At 27.9% G+C, this 20305-nt stretch overlaps 3 protein-coding genes across 3 annotated transcripts; 1 reads left to right on the plus strand and 2 right to left on the minus strand.

Moving 5' to 3' along the window:
* Positions 1–136: 136 nt before the first annotated feature.
* Positions 137–3541, plus strand: LOC113365846 (actin-3-like). The gene is made up of 4 exons (XM_026607391.1): positions 137–262; positions 866–1153; positions 2660–2986; positions 3152–3541. The coding sequence occupies exons 1-4, from the start codon at positions 137–139 to the stop codon at positions 3539–3541; spliced, it is 1131 nt and encodes a 376-aa protein (XP_026463176.1).
* Positions 3542–6202: 2661 nt separating this feature from the next.
* On the minus strand, positions 6203–11747 carry LOC113366594 (male-specific lethal 1 homolog). Its single transcript, XM_026608227.1, has 6 exons — positions 11705–11747; positions 11255–11361; positions 11064–11188; positions 8651–8935; positions 6855–6974; positions 6203–6343 (listed from the first exon to the last, which is right to left on the minus strand). The coding sequence occupies exons 2-6, from the start codon at positions 11351–11353 to the stop codon at positions 6322–6324; spliced, it is 651 nt and encodes a 216-aa protein (XP_026464012.1). The 5' UTR covers positions 11354–11361; positions 11705–11747; the 3' UTR covers positions 6203–6321.
* Positions 11748–16674: 4927 nt separating this feature from the next.
* LOC113367423 (NADH dehydrogenase [ubiquinone] 1 alpha subcomplex subunit 10, mitochondrial-like) lies at positions 16675–19289 on the minus strand. Its single transcript, XM_026609032.1, has 10 exons — positions 19247–19289; positions 18791–19022; positions 18646–18735; positions 18407–18567; positions 18205–18335; positions 17759–17969; positions 17156–17235; positions 16997–17081; positions 16820–16931; positions 16675–16749 (listed from the first exon to the last, which is right to left on the minus strand). The coding sequence occupies exons 2-10, from the start codon at positions 19016–19018 to the stop codon at positions 16675–16677; spliced, it is 1173 nt and encodes a 390-aa protein (XP_026464817.1). The 5' UTR covers positions 19019–19022; positions 19247–19289.
* Positions 19290–20305: the final 1016 nt, after the last annotated feature.

The raw sequence follows: 20305 nt of genomic DNA on the forward strand, positions 1-20305 counted from the left end.
ACATTTTACGCTTAAAATATGAAATTCTTGAAAAATAATATAATATTTGATGTTGTTTTGTCAGAAAATAATCTGAATAAATAAACTTTAACTGCAACCAAACGATTTTTCTTATAATTTTAGCCCTATTTTCAAAATGTGTGACGATGATGTAGCCGCTTTAGTCGTTGACAACGGATCTGGCATGTGCAAAGCCGGATTTGCCGGAGATGATGCACCCAGGGCAGTTTTCCCATCGATTGTGGGAAGACCCAGATATCAGGTATACTATTACTGACCAATTATATAATTTTCTTTTAATATTTTTTTTAAGAATTTTTGTTGCTACAACTGAAATTATGGTTCAACTAATTGTTATCATTAAGAACCTTCCATAATTTTGAATTTTTCTTACTCAATATTATGTATTAATGAATTATTTATTTGCTTTTATTTTAAAAGAACGTTGCTCTACAATTATGACCCACTTTAAACTGTAAGGCGTGCCTAACCATCGAGACGGTTTTCCGCAAACAGTCTAATTAATAAATCACGCATATTTAGATTTACGGGAATCCGCACGTCTCTTTTCTAGGGCTTAAGTATTTTCTTACCTAGTTATTTAATTATAAAACGGTTTATAATTGATATAATACTAATAGAATTCAAGTAAACCAGGACGCATTAACTATTACACTACTTTGTACTAATCGTGAAAATGCAAAAAATAATTAATTATGGTTTAATATTGCGATTGAAAATTTTGGTTGTTTTATTTCTTTCAATTTTTAGTTCAAACTTTCTCTAATTTTGTCCGAATTTAAACCATATTTTTATCGAATGTTTTCAAATTACACAAAATAAAAAATAAAATTTATCTGTCTAGGGTATCATGGTCGGCATGGGCCAAAAAGACAGCTACGTCGGCGATGAAGCGCAAAGCAAAAGAGGTATCCTTACGGTAAAATATCCAATTGAACACGGAATTGTGAGCAACTGGGATGACATGGAAAAAATTTGGCATCATACCTTCTACAATGAACTTCGTATTGCACCTGAAGAGCATCCAGTATTGTTGACAGAAGCTCCATTGAATCCAAAAGTGAACCGTGAAAAGATGACACAAATTATGTTCGAAACTTTCAATACTCCGGCTATGTATGTAGCTATACAGGTAAAAAGAAAAAAAAATTAATATTATTTTTAAACATACTCGTTTTTATTTATATCAATATAAATGCCAATTTCAAATATGAAGAATCTACCAGTATAAAGAACCTAGAAATTAATTACTAGTAAAAAATAACAATCATTAATAATTTTCAAATTTAAATTTTTAAATATACGCTAAGTAGTATTCAATAAAAGAAAAGATGATTATTCACATTACTTAAATAGCAGAAACAAACTAGTTGGTATTGGTATTTGCCTTAAGGCAAGTTACTTGAACTTCCCGATATGTGTAAATGATTGACTTAATCAATGAAAAATAAATTAATTTATGAGTTGTTAAAAGTATTCCAAGTGAATTTATTACACATAATTGAAAACAAACGATCACGTTATTTCAGAGTATTTTCTAAAAGCAAATTTTCAAAAATCTATAATTTTTATAATTGAACCAGTTTCCGTATGACTTTAATGGTTTCGTATGTTCATTAAGACCAAGTACTCTATTGTTACACCCAAGTAAACCGTCTAATATTAATTTTAACAAAGGACAAAAAACTACTCATTTTCTCAAACTTTGATAAATTTTTATAAACTACTTGTCGTAAGGCCGTAATATTTCAGTAAGTTCTATAAGACCATGATATATATCGCCAAAAAAAGTTCCATTAAAATCGGCTTAAACTTTTTTTTCAACAGTTAATTACAAGAAAACGGCTCGGTAGATTTTCACCTAAAACTAATCAGTATCATTCCCAACTAATATCTTTCGAACAGTTTTTGATTTTTTAAAATAGATTCGGTAGTATGAGCTTAAATATGGACAAAAAGTTTAACACTTTTTTCCGAATTACATAGAAACGGCTCTGCCGATCGATGCGCAAAAATGCGAAAAGATAATCCACATCGAAATACATCGAGTAGCATTTAAATGTTTGAAATCGGTTCAGGCTTTTTGAGCAAACGTCGATGAAAGTTCTAATTTTAACAAACGTCAAAAAAACGATACTAATTTTTGCAAACTTTGTCGAATTTTTAAAATTAAACGACTGGTCGTAGGGCCGTAATATTTTAGTATGATCTATAAAACTATGACATCTACCGTCAAAAAATCGGGAATTTAATAAACACATTTTCAAGACAAGTGCTAAAAATCTCCTTCGTTAGCTGAACGATAATTTTACCACTTCGGTCTTCTGGATAATCTTTCAAGTATCCGTTGAATTATAAATTATTAACAGATTTATTATGAAATTGGCATAGTGCACGACTTTCTAATTTATAATAAAGGCATCACAGAGACTTAATTTGACAAAAATAAAGCTCTTTCTATTAATAGTTTGTTCACGAAAAGCCTCGTCTCATATCAAACGTAGTAACCAAAAATGAATAGCCTATTTCACAAAAAGACTTGCGACTAATATCAATAGATAAAAAGTAATCCAGAACACTCAAATAAGTATAAGTATGTAAAACCACAAGTAATATTTTAAAATAATTCTTATTACAGGCTGTCTTATCTCTCTACGCCTCTGGTCGTACAACCGGTGTCGTATTAGATTCAGGAGATGGTGTATCACACACAGTACCAATATATGAAGGCTACGCTTTGCCGCACGCGATTCTCCGATTGGATCTGGCCGGACGTGATCTGACTGATTACCTGATGAAGGTACTCACAGAACGTGGATACACATTCACAACCACAGCAGAAAGAGAAATTGTGCGTGATGTTAAAGAAAAATTGTGCTACGTCGCCCTCGATTTCGAACAAGAGATGGCTACGGCGGCTAATTCCAGCTCGCTGGAGAAATCGTACGAACTTCCCGACGGACAGGTAATAATATGTAGATGAAACAAAAACATGGACATAGTCCTAGACGAGCGCGCGTTTTTTAATTAAAAACATATTTTGGTCGTAAATCAATTTCATTTTATACTTGATTCAAAATATGAGACATAAGTTATAATCAAATCAAACTTCACTGACCTTTTCCTACAGGTGATCAGCATCGGCAACGAACGATTCCGTTGTCCAGAAGCTCTCTTCCAGCCTTCCTTTTTGGGGATGGAAGCTAGTGGAGTTCATGAAACTACATATAATTCCATAATGCGATGCGACGTCGATATCCGTAAAGATCTTTATGCAAATACTGTACTGTCTGGTGGAACCACTATGTACCCAGGTATTGCAGATAGGATGCAAAAAGAAATCACCGCTTTGGCGCCATCTACAATGAAAATCAAAATAATCGCACCACCTGAGCGCAAATACTCAGTATGGATTGGTGGTTCCATTCTTGCTTCACTGTCGACCTTCCAGCAGATGTGGATTTCAAAACAAGAATATGAGGAATCAGGTCCCGCAATAGTCCATAGGAAATGTTTCTAAATACTGTGATGGTCATCTTTAGGCAATTCAAAGCAGTTGTACTAACAGTTTGTGGAGTGCCTAAATTTTCTGATATGTTTTTCAATCATGAGGCTACTAGAAAAGTTCAAAAATCTTTTTGGTTAGCTCATACTTCCATAATAATTCCGACTATACTTTAGAACAAAATATTTAGTTAGCTAGTCATACTTTTTTTTATAAAAACGTGTATTCTTCGGATTAAAACTATCATAATTATATAATTTAATATTTTAATTTTGAACATTTATAGTTTCTGTTATAAAACTGAAACTACTAATGTTGATCTAATTCAAAGGCCAATTGCACTAGCATTGAAGTCGCACTTAACCATTACACACAAAGAAAATTTAAAAACATCAAATACACGTTATTAAATTTAATCAAACTATAAACATAGAAATATGTGCGTTTAAATATACTTCTACTTCAAGCTTTGCTGTCTATAGTGTTCTTTATAGGCAAGTCCTTTCAGTACTTTTAAGTATTTATAAAAGGTTAATAGTACCACTCCAGTATCTTTGAGGGCATTTCCAATTAATAAATGCTCTTATTGTATAAAATATAATCTACAAAGTTATGTGAATAATATTTATAAAATATGTGTGTTATTTTCTGTTACAATAAATTATTTATTTACTAAATTATGTGTAATTATTCTGATATTTTCTCAGTTTGAATCTTATTCTTCAACATTAATTGGCTATTTTCAGTAAAATGTTCGAGTATTCATACACGTAGAAATACATATATGTACTAAAAAACATATATGCAAAAGTACGCATACAAATAAAACAAGTGAATTCTTATTAATCATTCTTTATTAATTACATATAATTTAGATCATTCTTTTATAAATCCGAGCTCAGGAAAATGATAATATAACTGATAATTCATAGTAAGAGCACATTCCAAGTATCATTTGATACCTATATTTACAAAGTATTTTAACAAAACATAAATTATAAGATAAATCTTTTAAAAGTCTTTAGATCTCATGTAAAACATGAATAAAAAGAACATATTTAGTAGTATGAAGTTTTTGTACTAGATTAATTTTTGAAACATTCAACGGAAGGCTCCTAATTTACAGTCTATGCAAAATGTAAGGATATCTAACTATTTTTACAAGTAGCCTTATTTAAAATGAGACCGTTCATAAATTCTTAGAATATATTCTAAAGTAACTTCTAAATTGATCACAAAACTATATGTTAGCTATATCCATAACTATTTTTTTATATAGATTTGCTTCTTTTGTATTTTCATATAATTAATTACATACATTTAATTTATGTATATACTTTTGCTATTGCAATCAAAAATTTTATGTGCTAAATTATTGTTATATCACATTCACATTACACATAATAAAAGATAATTAAAATTATGAAAAAATTCAATAGATAATCATACATATTTTTTGATCAGAAAATTTTTGATAAACAGTATCTAATTATTTTTATTTGATTTATTTAATAACTAAACAAACATGCAATTGTGCAATTTGTAGGTCAGTTGTTATATTATTGGTTGATAATCTATTTTGTATATAAATATTATATATATATATATATATATATATATAATATGTATATATATATAGATATGTATATATGTATATAATCAACATTATATTACATATATGTCTATACAAATAGTTACAACATATGCACTTATGTGTCATCATTAGATCATTTTAAATCTTATACATTTCTTATAATTCATAATCATTACATAAAATCGAAATTTATAAAAATGTACTTTGTAAGTTTTTCTTAAAAAAAAAACAGATTGTAATAAAATATAGAAAAACAGATTGAGATAAAGATTTATGTATAAACTAGATTTTCATAATACGTATGATTTCTGCAGGACATTTTACATACTTCTTATTGCTACATAGTTTACAAAATTTCAGTGTACACAGCACTTTGCAATCACTGATAACCAACATTAAATTTTATTATGTTACCTTTGGGCATATAGTTTAAAAATTGTCATATAAAAATATTGCTTTGAAAAGTTTATAATTGTGCCCAATTAGAAATTGCATTTATGCTCTACAACAATAATTAAATTTCTTGACTATAGACAAACGTGTACACTGATGTTAAAATGCCACTAGAACAATTAATAAAGAAGCCATGGAAATCATTAACTATCTGCTTGTATCTATGAATATTGCATAGAAAATTCCATTTTCAAACCGAATTGAAGTTTTTATTTACTTATACAACAAAAAGAAATCTTTGGAAATTGTAAAACAAAATCTTACAAGAAACATGTCAATTTTAATAAAAATTTGATTTCATTATATTTCATTAATAAATTAAATGCTATGATTTAAATATCAATTATAATTAATATTATATATGTAGGAGTGATCATTAATAACCCTTTTGAAATAAATTTAAATTTGGCTGGTATTTCTATTATCAATTTAACATATTTTCTTGTAGATATATACAGTATTTTAAAAAATAGTTTGTTCAATCAATATTTTATTAAATTACTTTAAATGATTGAAATATGATACATCAAAAGTTATTTTCTTAAAATATTTTTAAATTTATATTATACAATATTTAACAAATTTTAATAATATATTTTAACTATTCACATTATAAAAGATACCGATCACTTAAAATAAAAATATAGAGGTTTATACTTACTGATAATTCCTTGCATTACTTGTAATTATTGGGTTTCCAAAATCTCAATGTTTTTTAAACATTTTACTAGATCATATAGAATCCGCATTACGCTAATGATTTTGTGCGACTGGTGGCAAAATAAACAAAGAAAAAAATTAATTTTCTTCTAAAATAAATACTTAGTTTCAAATGTGATTTCAATGCCATTAATTATAAATAATAATTTAACAAAAACTGGCTTAATATTACAAAATACTTTTCCATAGATTTATATAATAATCGGTATAAACAAATAGATATAATAAAATGAGCTTGTTATTGTTAGGATACTATTGTGTAATAGTATATAGAATAATTTACAGAAAAAAACACAATGCTCTAAAATGCCTGCACAAAAATTCAGAATATTTATTTCAATAATTGCAAGCTACTGAAATTATGAGATTATTAGAGGTTGAACTTTAATATTTCATAGAAAACAACCCCCAGAATTTAACTCTTCCTATTTAATTGATAAATCATTTGTTATTAATAAAGTAATAAAAATAAAACGTTTAAGTAAAACTTGTTTCCAATAGATCATTAATCAAATTATTTATATTGAAAATCTAAAATTCATTCAAAATTCAAAATCTTACCTTTTGATGCGTTGCCTTCTTTGTCGTCGATGTCTATTAGCTGTTTGTGATGACCTTCTCGATTCTGTTCCTCCAGGTGATCTTGCTGTAGATCGAGTACTCCAAGGTAGAGAAAACTCTCTGCAAGTATATAAAAATTATATTAATAAATTATAATTTAATTTATTTTTGACGTATGATCTCATAAACAAGATGAACAAACACTACAACACTACATGCACTCAGTACTTAAATAAATTATAATTAAAAAAAAAATAATAATAAAATAATAGTTTCAATATCCACCAATAATGCCTTAAAATATATAACAGTGAGTAAGAAATTAAGAATTCACAGTAATATTTTTTTTTATTCGATTAATAAAATTAACTAATCCAAACATATTTGTATCTTCAAAATATTGACCCATTGCACTTTTTTATCACAATTTTGTTCAGTGATGTTAAAATTACAAAAATTTTGAGACCAAAATTTGCCTCATCATTCGTGTAATTAAAAATAACATACTTCAATTATATAGATGCTTATAAACTCTTGAAATATTGTTTTACACAAGTGGTATAAATAGAATCCGTTTAAAATAACATCGAAGGCAATTGGCAAACACGCCATAATAAGCGGAAAATACACAAGGCGATTTGTAAGAAAACTAGCTGTAAGTGGAATTCTGTCTTGAGGCAATTATGGCATCGTGCCTTAAGGCAAATTGCTGGAACTTCCCGTACCGTAACAAAATGTTCGAAGAATACTGAATGTTTTCAAACAGATTATTATAAATATTGTAACATTGTCTAATATTTATAAGAACTATATAAACTGAATTGCTAAGTTGAAATTATTTGTAAAGTATATTAGAACTATAGTCAGAATTAAAAATAAAATCTGAATTATTTTCGATATACAAATAATTAAAAAAAAAAAAAAAAAAATTGAAACAAAAATTTTTCTTCCAAAATCAATTATTTTGTTAAGACAAGCAGAAAGTTCTTTGAATCATTTAAATCAGACGCTTAGTTCTCTCAAAAACTGCCATTTTTTACATATTTAGCTCCGTATCTCCGAAACGGCTGGACCTGCCTTTACCAAAAACTAATCAGCGCTTTTCCCTATCAATAGGGATCAAATGTTTTTTGAAGCATTCAAATCGGTTGATCCGTGCGCCCGAAAACGTGACTGGAAATTTGTATCCCTACATATATACATACACACACACATCCATTTTTTCTGAGGTATGCCAAAATGTCCAGAAACCTTCAAAACGTCGAGAAATGTAAAAATGTTCAATTCCGATTTTCGGCCCATTACAATAACTTACCCTACGGGAAGTTAATAAACCTTTTTAAACATATAATGCATATATGTTAAGTATTTATATAAGTATGTATGCATGTAAGTATTGCAGTAAATAAACATAGTAACCAAAATGTGCATACAAACATATTAAATTAAAAAAAAAAATAGCATGTAATCAGTACATTGTATAAGCATTTATTTTATGATTATGATTATGATTTTTCCTTTTTAATGAAAACACAGCTTCTAATACTATTGTGTATAACAAACATTCAATTCAATATAAAAATGAACAAATTATTATAAATCGGCCTGTTTTGACTAAAAAATGAGTCATAATAAGCCAACTTTATATCTGACTAGTTTTTATAAAAAAAAATTATCCATAAATTAATCATAATAAACGGTTATGCATTATAGGCAGAGTCATGAAAAACGTATTCTATTGCATGTTCAAATAAAAATAATTTCAGACATAGAATAAAGTGAATCAAAATTTATACCTAGGTTGTAGAAGAGGTAAATTGGCTCCGAGAGCGCACACAGGCAACTGTTCAGTTAGCACTATGAAGCGTGCATCATGCGGATCGGGCCATAGTGATTCCGGCGCTTGGCACCCAACGTCCTCTTCTCCATTCGGTGAAAGTCGACCCCCCGCCGAACCAAAAATCCCGCTACTTGAACCCGACATTGCGCCTCCGACACTTAGTCGAGTGTTACCCGAACGGCTCTGCCGCGACTTCAGGCGCTCGATAGTGCGCTGCTCCCGTATCCTTTGTACATCCCACCTGCAATGATATATAATAAATAATGATATAAATAATGCATATTTTCATAACTATTGATAAATACTATTTATTACATAAATATATTTTTTCTATATTTGATTACCATAGATGTATAAAAAGCAAGGGCAGCATCAATAATGTAGCAGATAAAATTTCAAAATTTGGTAAAAATAATTTGATAAAAAATAGTAAAAGTAGAACTAAAAGCTAAAGTCCTCATAATAATTTATAAGCAGCTTTCTGCAAAAAGTGGTAACAGAAAACATGTCTAACTCATTTCTGCAATATCATGAATGGACAGAAAAAACAATAGTTAAATTAATAAATAACTAGTGGGGCGCATGGCATCGTGCCTTAAGGCAAATTGCTGGAACTTCCCGTAACGTAACGAAATGTTCGAGGAATACTGAATGTTTTCAAATAGATTATTATTAATATTGTAACATTGTAAATAAACTGAATTGGAAATTTAAAATTATTTGTTTAAGTTATTGTGGGAGATTGGTTAGAACTTTAGTCAGAATAAAAATAAAATCTGAATTATTTTCCATATACAAAAAAAACTAAAAAAAAAAAAAATTATACAATTTTTTTTTCCAAAATCAATTATTTTGTTAAAACAAGCAGAAAGTTCTTTGAATCATTTAAATCGGACGCTTAGTTCTCTCAAAAACTGCCATTTTTTACATATTTAGCTTCGTATCTTCGAAATGGCTGGGCCTGCCTTTGCCAAAAACTAATAGACACTTCTCCCATTCATTACTAATTGAATGTTTTTTAGATCATTCAAATCGGATACTCCGTTCTCTCAAAAAGTCGATTTCTATTTTCTGCACTCTTTGCTTCGTATCTCCGAAACGGCTGGACCTGCCTTCGCCAAAAACTAATCAGCTCTTTTCCCTATCAATAGGAATCGAATGTTTTTTGAACCATTCAAATCGGTTGATCCGTGCGCCCGAAAACGTGACTGGAAATTTGGAGAAAAACACAATGCTAAAACAAATTAATAGCATTTCAATTTAGTTATGTGGGACAAACTGTTCGAGATGTAAGCGATTTGACAACAAGCTTGGTTATGGCACAAATTAAACTCGTATGTTGGGGTACGTCTCGTACATAAATCTACGAGATATTTAAGAAACTATATATAATAGAACAATAATCCAATATATATGAAATTTTCAAAATAGTAATATATCAATAAATATTACCTAAAAATAATTAAATAACTAGTAGTGTATGGCATCATGCGTTAAAGCAAATTGCTAAAACATCCTATATCTACTTAAATATATTTTTATAAATACTGTAACTTTTATTATTAGACTTTTATAGATAAAATATAAAAACTTATAAATTGAACAAGGATGTTTATATAAGTTTACATGAAAAGTAAAGAAAACTTAATAATCCCCTTTGAAGGGGAGTTAGAATGAAAAATCTTGTATCATATTTCTAAGAATGATAAAATGAATTGCAAAGTTAAAATTTTATTTCAAATGTTTTGGCTAGAATTAAGAATATTAAATTTTTTTTCTGAAATTTTAAAATTGAAAAGATTTTTTTTTGTTTTTCCCAAAAAGTCCTTTCGTCAACACAAGCAAGAAGTATTTGAAATCATTTAAATTGGACGCTCCGTTCTCTCAAAAACTACAATTTTTTACACATCTAGCTTTGTATCTCCAAAAGGGCTGGTCCTGCCTTTGCCAAAAACTGGGGGGAAATAATTTCCCCCCATCATTACGAATTTAATGTTTTTTAATCATTCCAATCGGATGCCCGGTTATCGCAAAAATCGAGTTTCTATTTTCTGCACTAATTGCTTTGTATCTCGGAAACCGCTGGACCAACCTTTCCCAGAAACTAATCAGCACTAATCCTTATTAGTAGAAATCGATTGCTATTTCAGATATATCATTCAGATCGGCAAAGTGATACAAAATTTTCGATAAAAAATTGTATATGGACAGACACATTGCATATAGACACACACACATCCTTTTCTTCTGAGGTATGCCAAAATGTTCAGAAGACTTCAAAACGTGAAGATATGCAAAAATGTTCAATTTCAATTTGAACCTATGTAAGTTAAAATGATTTAACTGCATTAAATGAAAATGATACACACCGTTTCCTTCTCTTTTCTTCGATTTCCCATTTCATATGTCTTTTAGCAATAATACTGTCATCTAAGTTTTCAATCCCTTCAACAGAATTTGAACTTGTATATGTTTGGCCACACCATCGCGGAACCTAATGATTTTATAACATTAGAGTAGCATACGTTATAAAAATAAAAAATAAAATTTGACATATTACCTCTAGGATACTACTTTGATCTTTAATTGATACATCTTCTTGTTCTTCTGAACCAAACTCAACATCCCCAATAGCAATATGATATTCTTTACTCGTCATTAGAAGTTCTACAAGAAAATTATTCATTTAGTCATATAATATATATATATATATTATATATATATATATATATATATATATATATATATAAAATTAGTAATATGACAATAAAAAAGAAAAATTTCATTACAAAAAAAAAAATTTATAATATTATTACAAACAATAATCAAATTTTGTTTGCACCAGCAATTTATTCAATTAAATTTTTACTCTTATCCACTTTTAGCAAATATGCAAAATATAATTATTTAATTTGGTCAAGATTTTATTGTTTATTTTATTTGCTTAAAAGCTAATAATCACTAATTATTACATTCAAAGTTTAATCACAAAAAAAAACATAGAAATTACCTCGTATTCTTCTTTTAGGTTCATGATGGTTAAGAAGTTCTGATCCAAAGAACCCAGAATAGTATTATTTTCAATATTTCTTTTCTTAGCCTTCGAACTGCTTGAATCGAGAGAAATTCCTTCTTCACAAAAACTTTTATCCTCAGTTTTAACATTAACAGGTGACAATAAATCTTCCGTTCGTTTTTCTAAGCCTAGTCCACCATTTGTTTGTTCTACATTACTTTCATAATTTAAACCATTATTGAGTGATAGCTCATAATTTGTGTTAATTTTATGTAAAATTATTTTATTGATCAAATTGCCTCCATTTTCACCAATTACACTGGATTCAACAGAGTCATTCACTCCATTGCTTTTGATTACTCTCGATTTATTAGTTTTGTCTTTACTTTTTTCTAAAGAAATTTGGTTATTTGAATGTGTATTATCTGAATTTATTGGACTAAAAACTGTTAGAGACTTTTCTAATGAATTTGATTCCTGCGAATTATTACAATAACCATTAGATAAAAATACTTCCACAGGGGATTGACTTTGCAGTTGTTCTGGACTTTGGCATCTAGTATTTATCCCATTCAAATTATTTCGTTTTGAATACACCCTTCTATCTGTCCGATTTAATTTAGACTTTAACTGCAAAAAAAAAAACAGTTTATATCTGTAGAAAAAATTGACTACGCTTTGGTTTGTGCAATATAAGATAAATATATGTATATATATTTTTCAAGCTACAATTAAATTTGTTTTTGAATAAATAAAAGATGTAATAGTTGAATTAAATTGCATAGAAAAATAATATTCATATTTATTCATTGAGTAAGAAATATGTAATACTTGAAAGTATAGAAAAGTCTATTGATAAGAAGCAAAATACAAAAACACTGATTATAAACAGAAACAGAAATGTCATTGTTATTCATAAACACAATTTCAGTCATAATTTCATTAAATGTAGTTAAGATTGATATGAACTTTATACATAAATTTTGCTTCATGGGTCATTACAATTTTTCTATTATATGTTGAAAATGAATTAAATTATATTTTGCTACTACTTCACAAATAACATAATTCAATATCAACGTTATTAATTCAAAATAACAATATTTTAGTTAATAATAAATGACATAATTATTATGACGTTCTTAACCCTTCTGAATTTAAAAGGTGTTTGTGTTTATTTAAAATTAAATTAATTGAATTAAACAAGTTTTAGGTTATGTATGGCGTCGCTGAACTTACTAAATCGTTTTCTTGCTTAAGCGTTGATATTAATTTGTCTTTTGACAGTAATTGTTCACTTTGCTGCTGAATTAGATCCAAATGCAGCAATAATAAATCCTTTAAATGTCTCACTTCACTAATCGAATTATTAAAGTTATCATTTAGCCGAGAAAACGCGCTAGAGCGTTCTTTATTTTCCACTGCGTTATTAACTTCGCTCTGATCGGAATTCATGTGTGTATTTTCTGTATTGTTTTTTACATTTCCTTCGTTACATGCATAAATATGATCAAACGCATATGACAACAAATTATCCTTTTTTCTCGAATTGCTTAATATTTGCAATGTTTTGCTTCAAACTTCCAACTTTAACACTTGTATTGTGATTCATGTTAGCGTCCGTATTGATGCCGATATTCGAGCTGTCAAAACTAGGGTGCCTAATTTTTCCATGCATGTGTTTTTGTATTACTCTCAAAGGATTTCCACAACGCAAAAATGTACCTTAGAAGATCACAAATCTCAAAGTACTTTCATATAATTTTAAAGCACTGACATATCATTGTAAGCCTATAATAATAAATTATAATGAAAAACTCAATGGATGCCAAAAATTTGTTACGCACGACATGTTTGTAGTCAGTGTTGCCATGTCTACAGTTTTAACTGTAGATCTACAGTTTTTTGGGAATGATCTCAGTTTTGCAGTTTTGGGCTCGAAATCTACAGTTTTTTTGCTGAAGATGTTAGCGCCGTTTATTTTATTTGTTATGCAGAACTTAGTGGCAGTTGCACTGAGTCAACTTCAACAAAACTACTATTGTTAAACTAGAGGTAATGGTCATCGATTATTTTAATAGTATACGCTAATATGAGAAACTCTATAGCTCATGCTTGACTGTCAACGCAAAGAAAAACGGCGTGACTAGCGGCGAAAAGCGAAATGCTATCCGTTTATCTCTCGTTAACTTAACTAACCAACCTTTCTGTTGTTAAATATTTTCCTTCTGTAAGTCATTTCTTGTATCTGTAAGTCAATCTAAATCGATTTGTCGACACAAAAAATAGATTGTTAAAATTAAAGTTGAAAATCAACTGGTTTGTTAATGCGTTGGAAACATATTGTTATCAAATAGTCATATTTTCAACATTTACGAATGTAATATATAATCTAAACTAGTGGGGTGTATGCATACATGGCATCGTGCCTTAAGGCAAATTGCTGGAACTTCCCGTATCGTAACAAAATGATCGAGGAATATTAAATGTTTTAGAATAGATTATTATAAATATTGTAACAATGTCTATTTATATTTAAAAGAATTATATAAACTAAATTGGAAAGTTGAAATTATTTGTTTAAAGTATATTAGAACAGAATTAAAATAAAAATCTGAATTATTTTCGATATACAAAAAAAAATTTTTTTGAAAAAAAAAATTTTAAAAAAATTTTTGAAGCCAGAATCAATTATTTTGTTAAAACGAGCAAAAAGTTTTTGGAATCATCCAAATCGGACGCTTAGTTCTCTCAAAAACTGCCATTTTTTGCACATTTAGCTCTGTATCTTCGAAACCGCTAGACCTGCCTTTGCCAAAAACTAATCACCCCTTCTCCCCGTCATTACGAATTGAATGGTTTTGGGATCATTCAAATCGGACGCTTCGATCTCTCAAAAACTCGATTTCTATTTTCTGCACTCTTCGCTCCGTATCTCCTAATCGGCTGGATCTGCCTTTGCCAAACACTAATCAGCACATCTCCCTATCAATAGGAGTCGAATGTATTTTGAACCATTCAAATCGGTTGATCCGTGCGCCCGAAAACGAGGACAAAAATTGTATCCATACATACATACACACTCACACACACATACCATTTTATGTGAGGTATGCTAAAATGTTCAGAAACCTTCAAAACGTCGAGAAATGTAAAAAATTTTATTTCGATTTTTGGCCCATTACAATAACTTACCCTACACGAAGTTAATAATCAATATTTTAAATAAAATTATTCATTGCATTTTGTTTCGTTTAATACTCAACTAGTTTAAGTTTGATTCAAATCTACCTTTATTAATAATAACATGAAATAATAAATAATTAATGAAGTATACAATATATTGTGTAAGCTACGATGGAAAACTTATATTCAAGAATTATCGCTTTTTGATAGGTAACGATGTTTGGGATGAATGAATATAACAAAACCGTTAGAGATCATTATTGCTTTCAACTTTTTTTTTTCAAAAATACCACTAATGTTATATTTTGTTAGTTGCTATAAATATTCTATTATAACTATATAATATTACCCTCATTTAATGATAAAACTGTAGATTTACAGTTTTTCAATTTGAATCTACAGTTTTCTACAGTTTTTTTCTGGTCTATCTACAGTTTTTCTCTATGGTGGACCTGGCAACACTGTTTGTAGTACGAATATGAATATACGCAATATGAAAGTAAGCAAATGAAGCCGTGAAGTTAGCTGCATATAAAATAACGCGCCATGGCGCTTTTCAAGGCCGTTTTCTCGTTACCCCAATTTGAAATTTGTAAATGTAAACATTTATTAGAAGAAAATTTTTCTATATAAATATATATTTTATTTATACATTTTCTTTGAGTATTCAAATTTTTTTACAAACATTTAAAAAAAAGCAAATACTGTGAAAGAAATTGTAATGTTTTTTCACTGTTTTGTTGACTAAGTTTTTCTAGAAGGTCTTTTGTCTTTTAAAATTGTTTTTAATAGTATTACTGATATTTTAATATAGCTACTAGTATTTTTTTAAATAATGTTAGTTGTTTTTTCATAATCTTTTAGTTTTTTTATAAAGTTTTTCTAAAAAGTCCTTTAACTTTTAAAATTGCTTTTTATTATTGTTATTAGTGTTATTTCAATATAACTATTAGTAATTTAAAAAATAATATATATTGTTAGTTGTTTTCTTCATAATCTTTTATACATTTATGTTTTTCTTTGGTTTTGTTTCATATTATTATCATATTTATAAAATATCTACTACTCTTACTTACATACTATCCTTTACTTTTTTTACTGTAATAACTTTAAATGTATATAAGTCTTGAGATTTAACTCATAAAGTATAAAAAACAAAAACTGTTTTAAAACATTCAAATGCTTGTTTATACTTTAATATAATCATATTAGTATTTTTCTTGGTTAGTATATAGAATTTCATATTTCATATGATTCTCAAAATGTACAATGTAACCCTTTCCACTCGCGAATTCCGAGATTTATATGAATTTTGTCGCCGGAGCGGCGGCATTCGAGTGAAAAGGGTTAAAAATAAATATAAAATCTCAATTTTAACATATTGGTTGTTAATTCTAATAATGATGTTATTAGAATGAAATAAAAACTTTAAAAATGATAAAGATACCTCATATATCATACAATAATTGTTTCCAATAAATTTAGCTCAAGATTACAGTTTTATATATTTTTTGAATACAATTGTATTCCTAAATCCATGATTTATATTTTGCAATAATTTAAAGAGACAAATTGAAAATTCCATAGTGATTGATTTTTGCAATAGACCATCCATCAACAGCTTTAAATAACCACCTACAAGTTTTTTTTTTAAAAAACACATACAAAATTAAAATTCAAAAATATTACTTATATTATTTTTTATATATTTAATTTATGGTTTATACATTATCTGATTGGTATCTGAACAGAACCTTCATCTAAATATATAATAAAATTTATGATGTTTTTGTCCATATACCACTATCACCCATATCAGCATTGAATCCTTTTTCATATTTCATTCCAGGTGCCTGTAACATAGTTTTTGGTTTAAATTTCAATCTAATATAATAACTGTTATCAACATTATATAACACAAACCTCGCCATAAACTTCATCCATAACAATTACATCTTCGGCTGGTATGATTAATTCTGGGACATCAAGTATTGGTATATTGAAGTATGGCATCAAATTGGCTCTATCAGTATACCTGTTAAAATGATTTTCAATATAGCCAAGTTATTTTCATTTATCATTTTTAAAATTAATACTTACAGCATTCGTGCATTATTCCAATCCCATTCTTTTGGTTTCACCCAATCTCTTAACTTTTTATCCTCTTTTGTGTACTTGTCGAAATCTTAATATAATATAGATTTGTTGTAAATGATTTATTCAAATAAGGCAAAAATATATTAATAAAGAGATATTTACCTATTCTTTCAATATCTTCAACTACAACTTCAACCTCTCCACATTTTGACCAATCATAAACTAAAAGCTCAGCATGTACACTGAAAAAATTAATTGATTTACAATATTGATTTTTATAAATGCTTATGCTTAAGACAAATATAATTGTTTTTATTGAAAGTATTAAATAAAAAAAAGAATTTCTTTTGTGGTGTCTCAAGAAGCAGTTGTATCATGTAATTATTATATGTATACATAAAGAGTATTGTTCGAAAAGATATAACATCAATTAAAAAAGAAAGAGATATTAGAGAAGCTATATTTTTGCATACAACTTTATGTTATCTGCAGTGAGTCTTTCCTTGAGCAATGCCGAAAAGTCGGTATTCCCAAACAAAATTATATAACTTATTATATATACAATTACCAATTAATTCATAATTACTGATTAGTTTAATTGCTATTTACCAATTATGTATATTATATATGTTGTTTTTCATGCACTTTATATAGCATTATGTGAATATCCAATGATGTCATAAAAATATATCAAATCTTAATGAGTTAGTCATGGGTTGTGTTTTAAAAAAGTTTCTATTACAGTAAAAAGAATTTTAAATTTACCTTATTTCCTTCAAGAAGGATTGTTTATAAGCAGTTTCTAGGTCTTTCAAATACTTGTCAGTATAAACTTTGGAAGTAGATTCTGCTGGATCATTCCTGGCTTTTATTTTTTCTTGAACATCTTTAACAGGGCAATCCAAATACACAACAAGGTGAGGTTGCATCAATTCTGTGATTGTGTTGCCTCTTATTTCAAAATATGCTGAACGAGCTACACAACAAAAATAAAAGTATATAAAATAAATTACATTAAATCAACTATGATGTAGTTATATACATAAAAAAGTATATGAGAGGCACCTTAATATTAAAGTAATTGTCAATATATATACTTAGTTCTGTAATCAATTGTATAAACGCTTTATAAACTTGTTTGATACAATGCATTAAAAAGATTCATTAAAATAAGGTGTAGTAAAATACATAAGACTACATAAATGACTAACCTCCTGGCGAAACATAGCCATGCTTAGCCATGGTTTCTAGAAAAACAAAATCAGAGTAACAAGTTCTCTCTAAAATAACTCCTTGTCCAGTATTTAATAAATGGGCAAGAGCCGCAAGATATTGTTCATATCTGTAACAAAAAATTAGTATAGTATTTGAATATTATATATACACATATAATTAAAATATATGAATACATACTTTTTCATATATAACACAATTTGCATTGTTGCTACATTTCTATTATGCGGATCTTTATGAAATTTATCAAAATCAATGCTTTTACATGATTCAGGTAATTTATCATCAAGTTGTCTGAGATCATACCCGTATTCATTAATATAGTAGTGATCCATAGTAACCTAAACATGAAAAATATTCAACAAAAAGTGTGCAATTTACATATTCAAATAATGATAAAAATGAGGAAAAAAACTCACAGCTGGAAAGTATTTCATATCTAAATCTTCGGCCAAAGCTTTAGCAAATGCGGTTTTGCCAACAGCTGGTGGTCCTTCCACTGTAATAACCTGTAAAATATGAATTATAAATTTTCAAACTAAAAAAGAACAATTTTGGCTATACCTTTGTGTTATCATTGAATCTCTTAGTTGTGTAATCAAAAAACGCATTGATAAATCCGTATCCTTTCTTCTTATAGTCATAAGGAGGAAACCTTTCAATTGGATTTACAGATCTCATTTCCTTACCAGATACATTACAAACTGATGTCACAGTTAAATGTTTTGCACTTAAAAACTTTTTCGATTTCGGAATTAACCGACAAAATCCAAGTTGATAGATGTTTGCCATTTTCCTAAAAATACAATATTTACAGTACACAACAATGCCATGAAAAGCCTAGCACAGTTATATAATTTATAAAAGAAAATGTCAGTAAATTAACATTGCAAAAATTTATCATATAGGGATGTTTAAATACAAAGTTAATATTACATACGATTAAATAATGTATAGCTAAAATTTGCAAATGAAAATATTAAAATATAATAATATTGAACATTTCAGGTTAAAGACTACCTTATGACATAAGAAGGATCTGTCAAAATATTATTCGAAAACAGTGAAGGAAACCTAAATAAAATATACTATGAAGTTCACTTCATTGACAACTGGTTCTTGAAGTTTACGTTAAGGTTAATTAATATAAATTAAATTGATTATCGCAAAAATTAAAATAACCAAATAATTAAAACATATTTAGTACAATGACTTATTTTTTAAATCATTTTTATGATATGCTTTGATACATAGATAAAAGAAGAGTATGCATTGATAGTAAAAGAAATTGTCCGCCATTTTTTGGAGCTGTCAAATTACAGGCTTGCACGAAAAATTTTACGCGGCAGCAGGGCCGCATTTAAACTACTTTAAATATTTTGAACAAATACGTAAACTATTTTCAAAAGACTATTAAAATAATTGTACTTGCTCAGATATTACTAATATAAGTGTTTTTTAAGAATACACAACTAATAACTAATATCAAAATACATTTCATTTCCTGTTGTTCAATCACTAGACGATAATCGGTCGAGAGGTCTTTAAACAGGACTATAAGAGAACCCTAAACAATAATATGAGAAATGATGATACACACTTTTAACTTGTGCTTTTAAAATACTAATTAATAGTAAATTAAATAAAATAATATTTAATAATTGACATATAGATATTTTAAAGTGTAAATATCATATCTCTTATCTATGATAAAGGGCATGTTAAAGATTTCGTATTCTTGGTGCATCTATTTTTTTTAAACATATTCAATATACTAGCAACACTAATTAAATAATTAACTATATCGTTAGATGAAAGATACACAATGTTGATGATTATAAGTGAAAATTTAAAATAATTATGAAAAAATACGAAAAGTTTGAGTGCTTCGCAACAAATAATCATCTAATCATCTTCATCTAATGGTAAGTCTAATTTTAGTAATTCTGCAGGTGATTTACCTCGTATCGTGTCGACTTCATTAGTAGTTTCTTTTTTTTGTCCCAATGATCCAAGTAGAGAATTTATAATATAATTGTTAGTTTAATAAAAATATAGGAATAATGATAAATAGAAATA

This window comes from Ctenocephalides felis, unplaced genomic scaffold, assembly GCF_003426905.1.
Source record: "Ctenocephalides felis isolate EL2017-DRISC unplaced genomic scaffold, ASM342690v1 CF-g0.4_SCAFFOLD_01170, whole genome shotgun sequence".
NCBI classification, from domain to species: domain Eukaryota; kingdom Metazoa; phylum Arthropoda; class Insecta; order Siphonaptera; family Pulicidae; genus Ctenocephalides; species Ctenocephalides felis.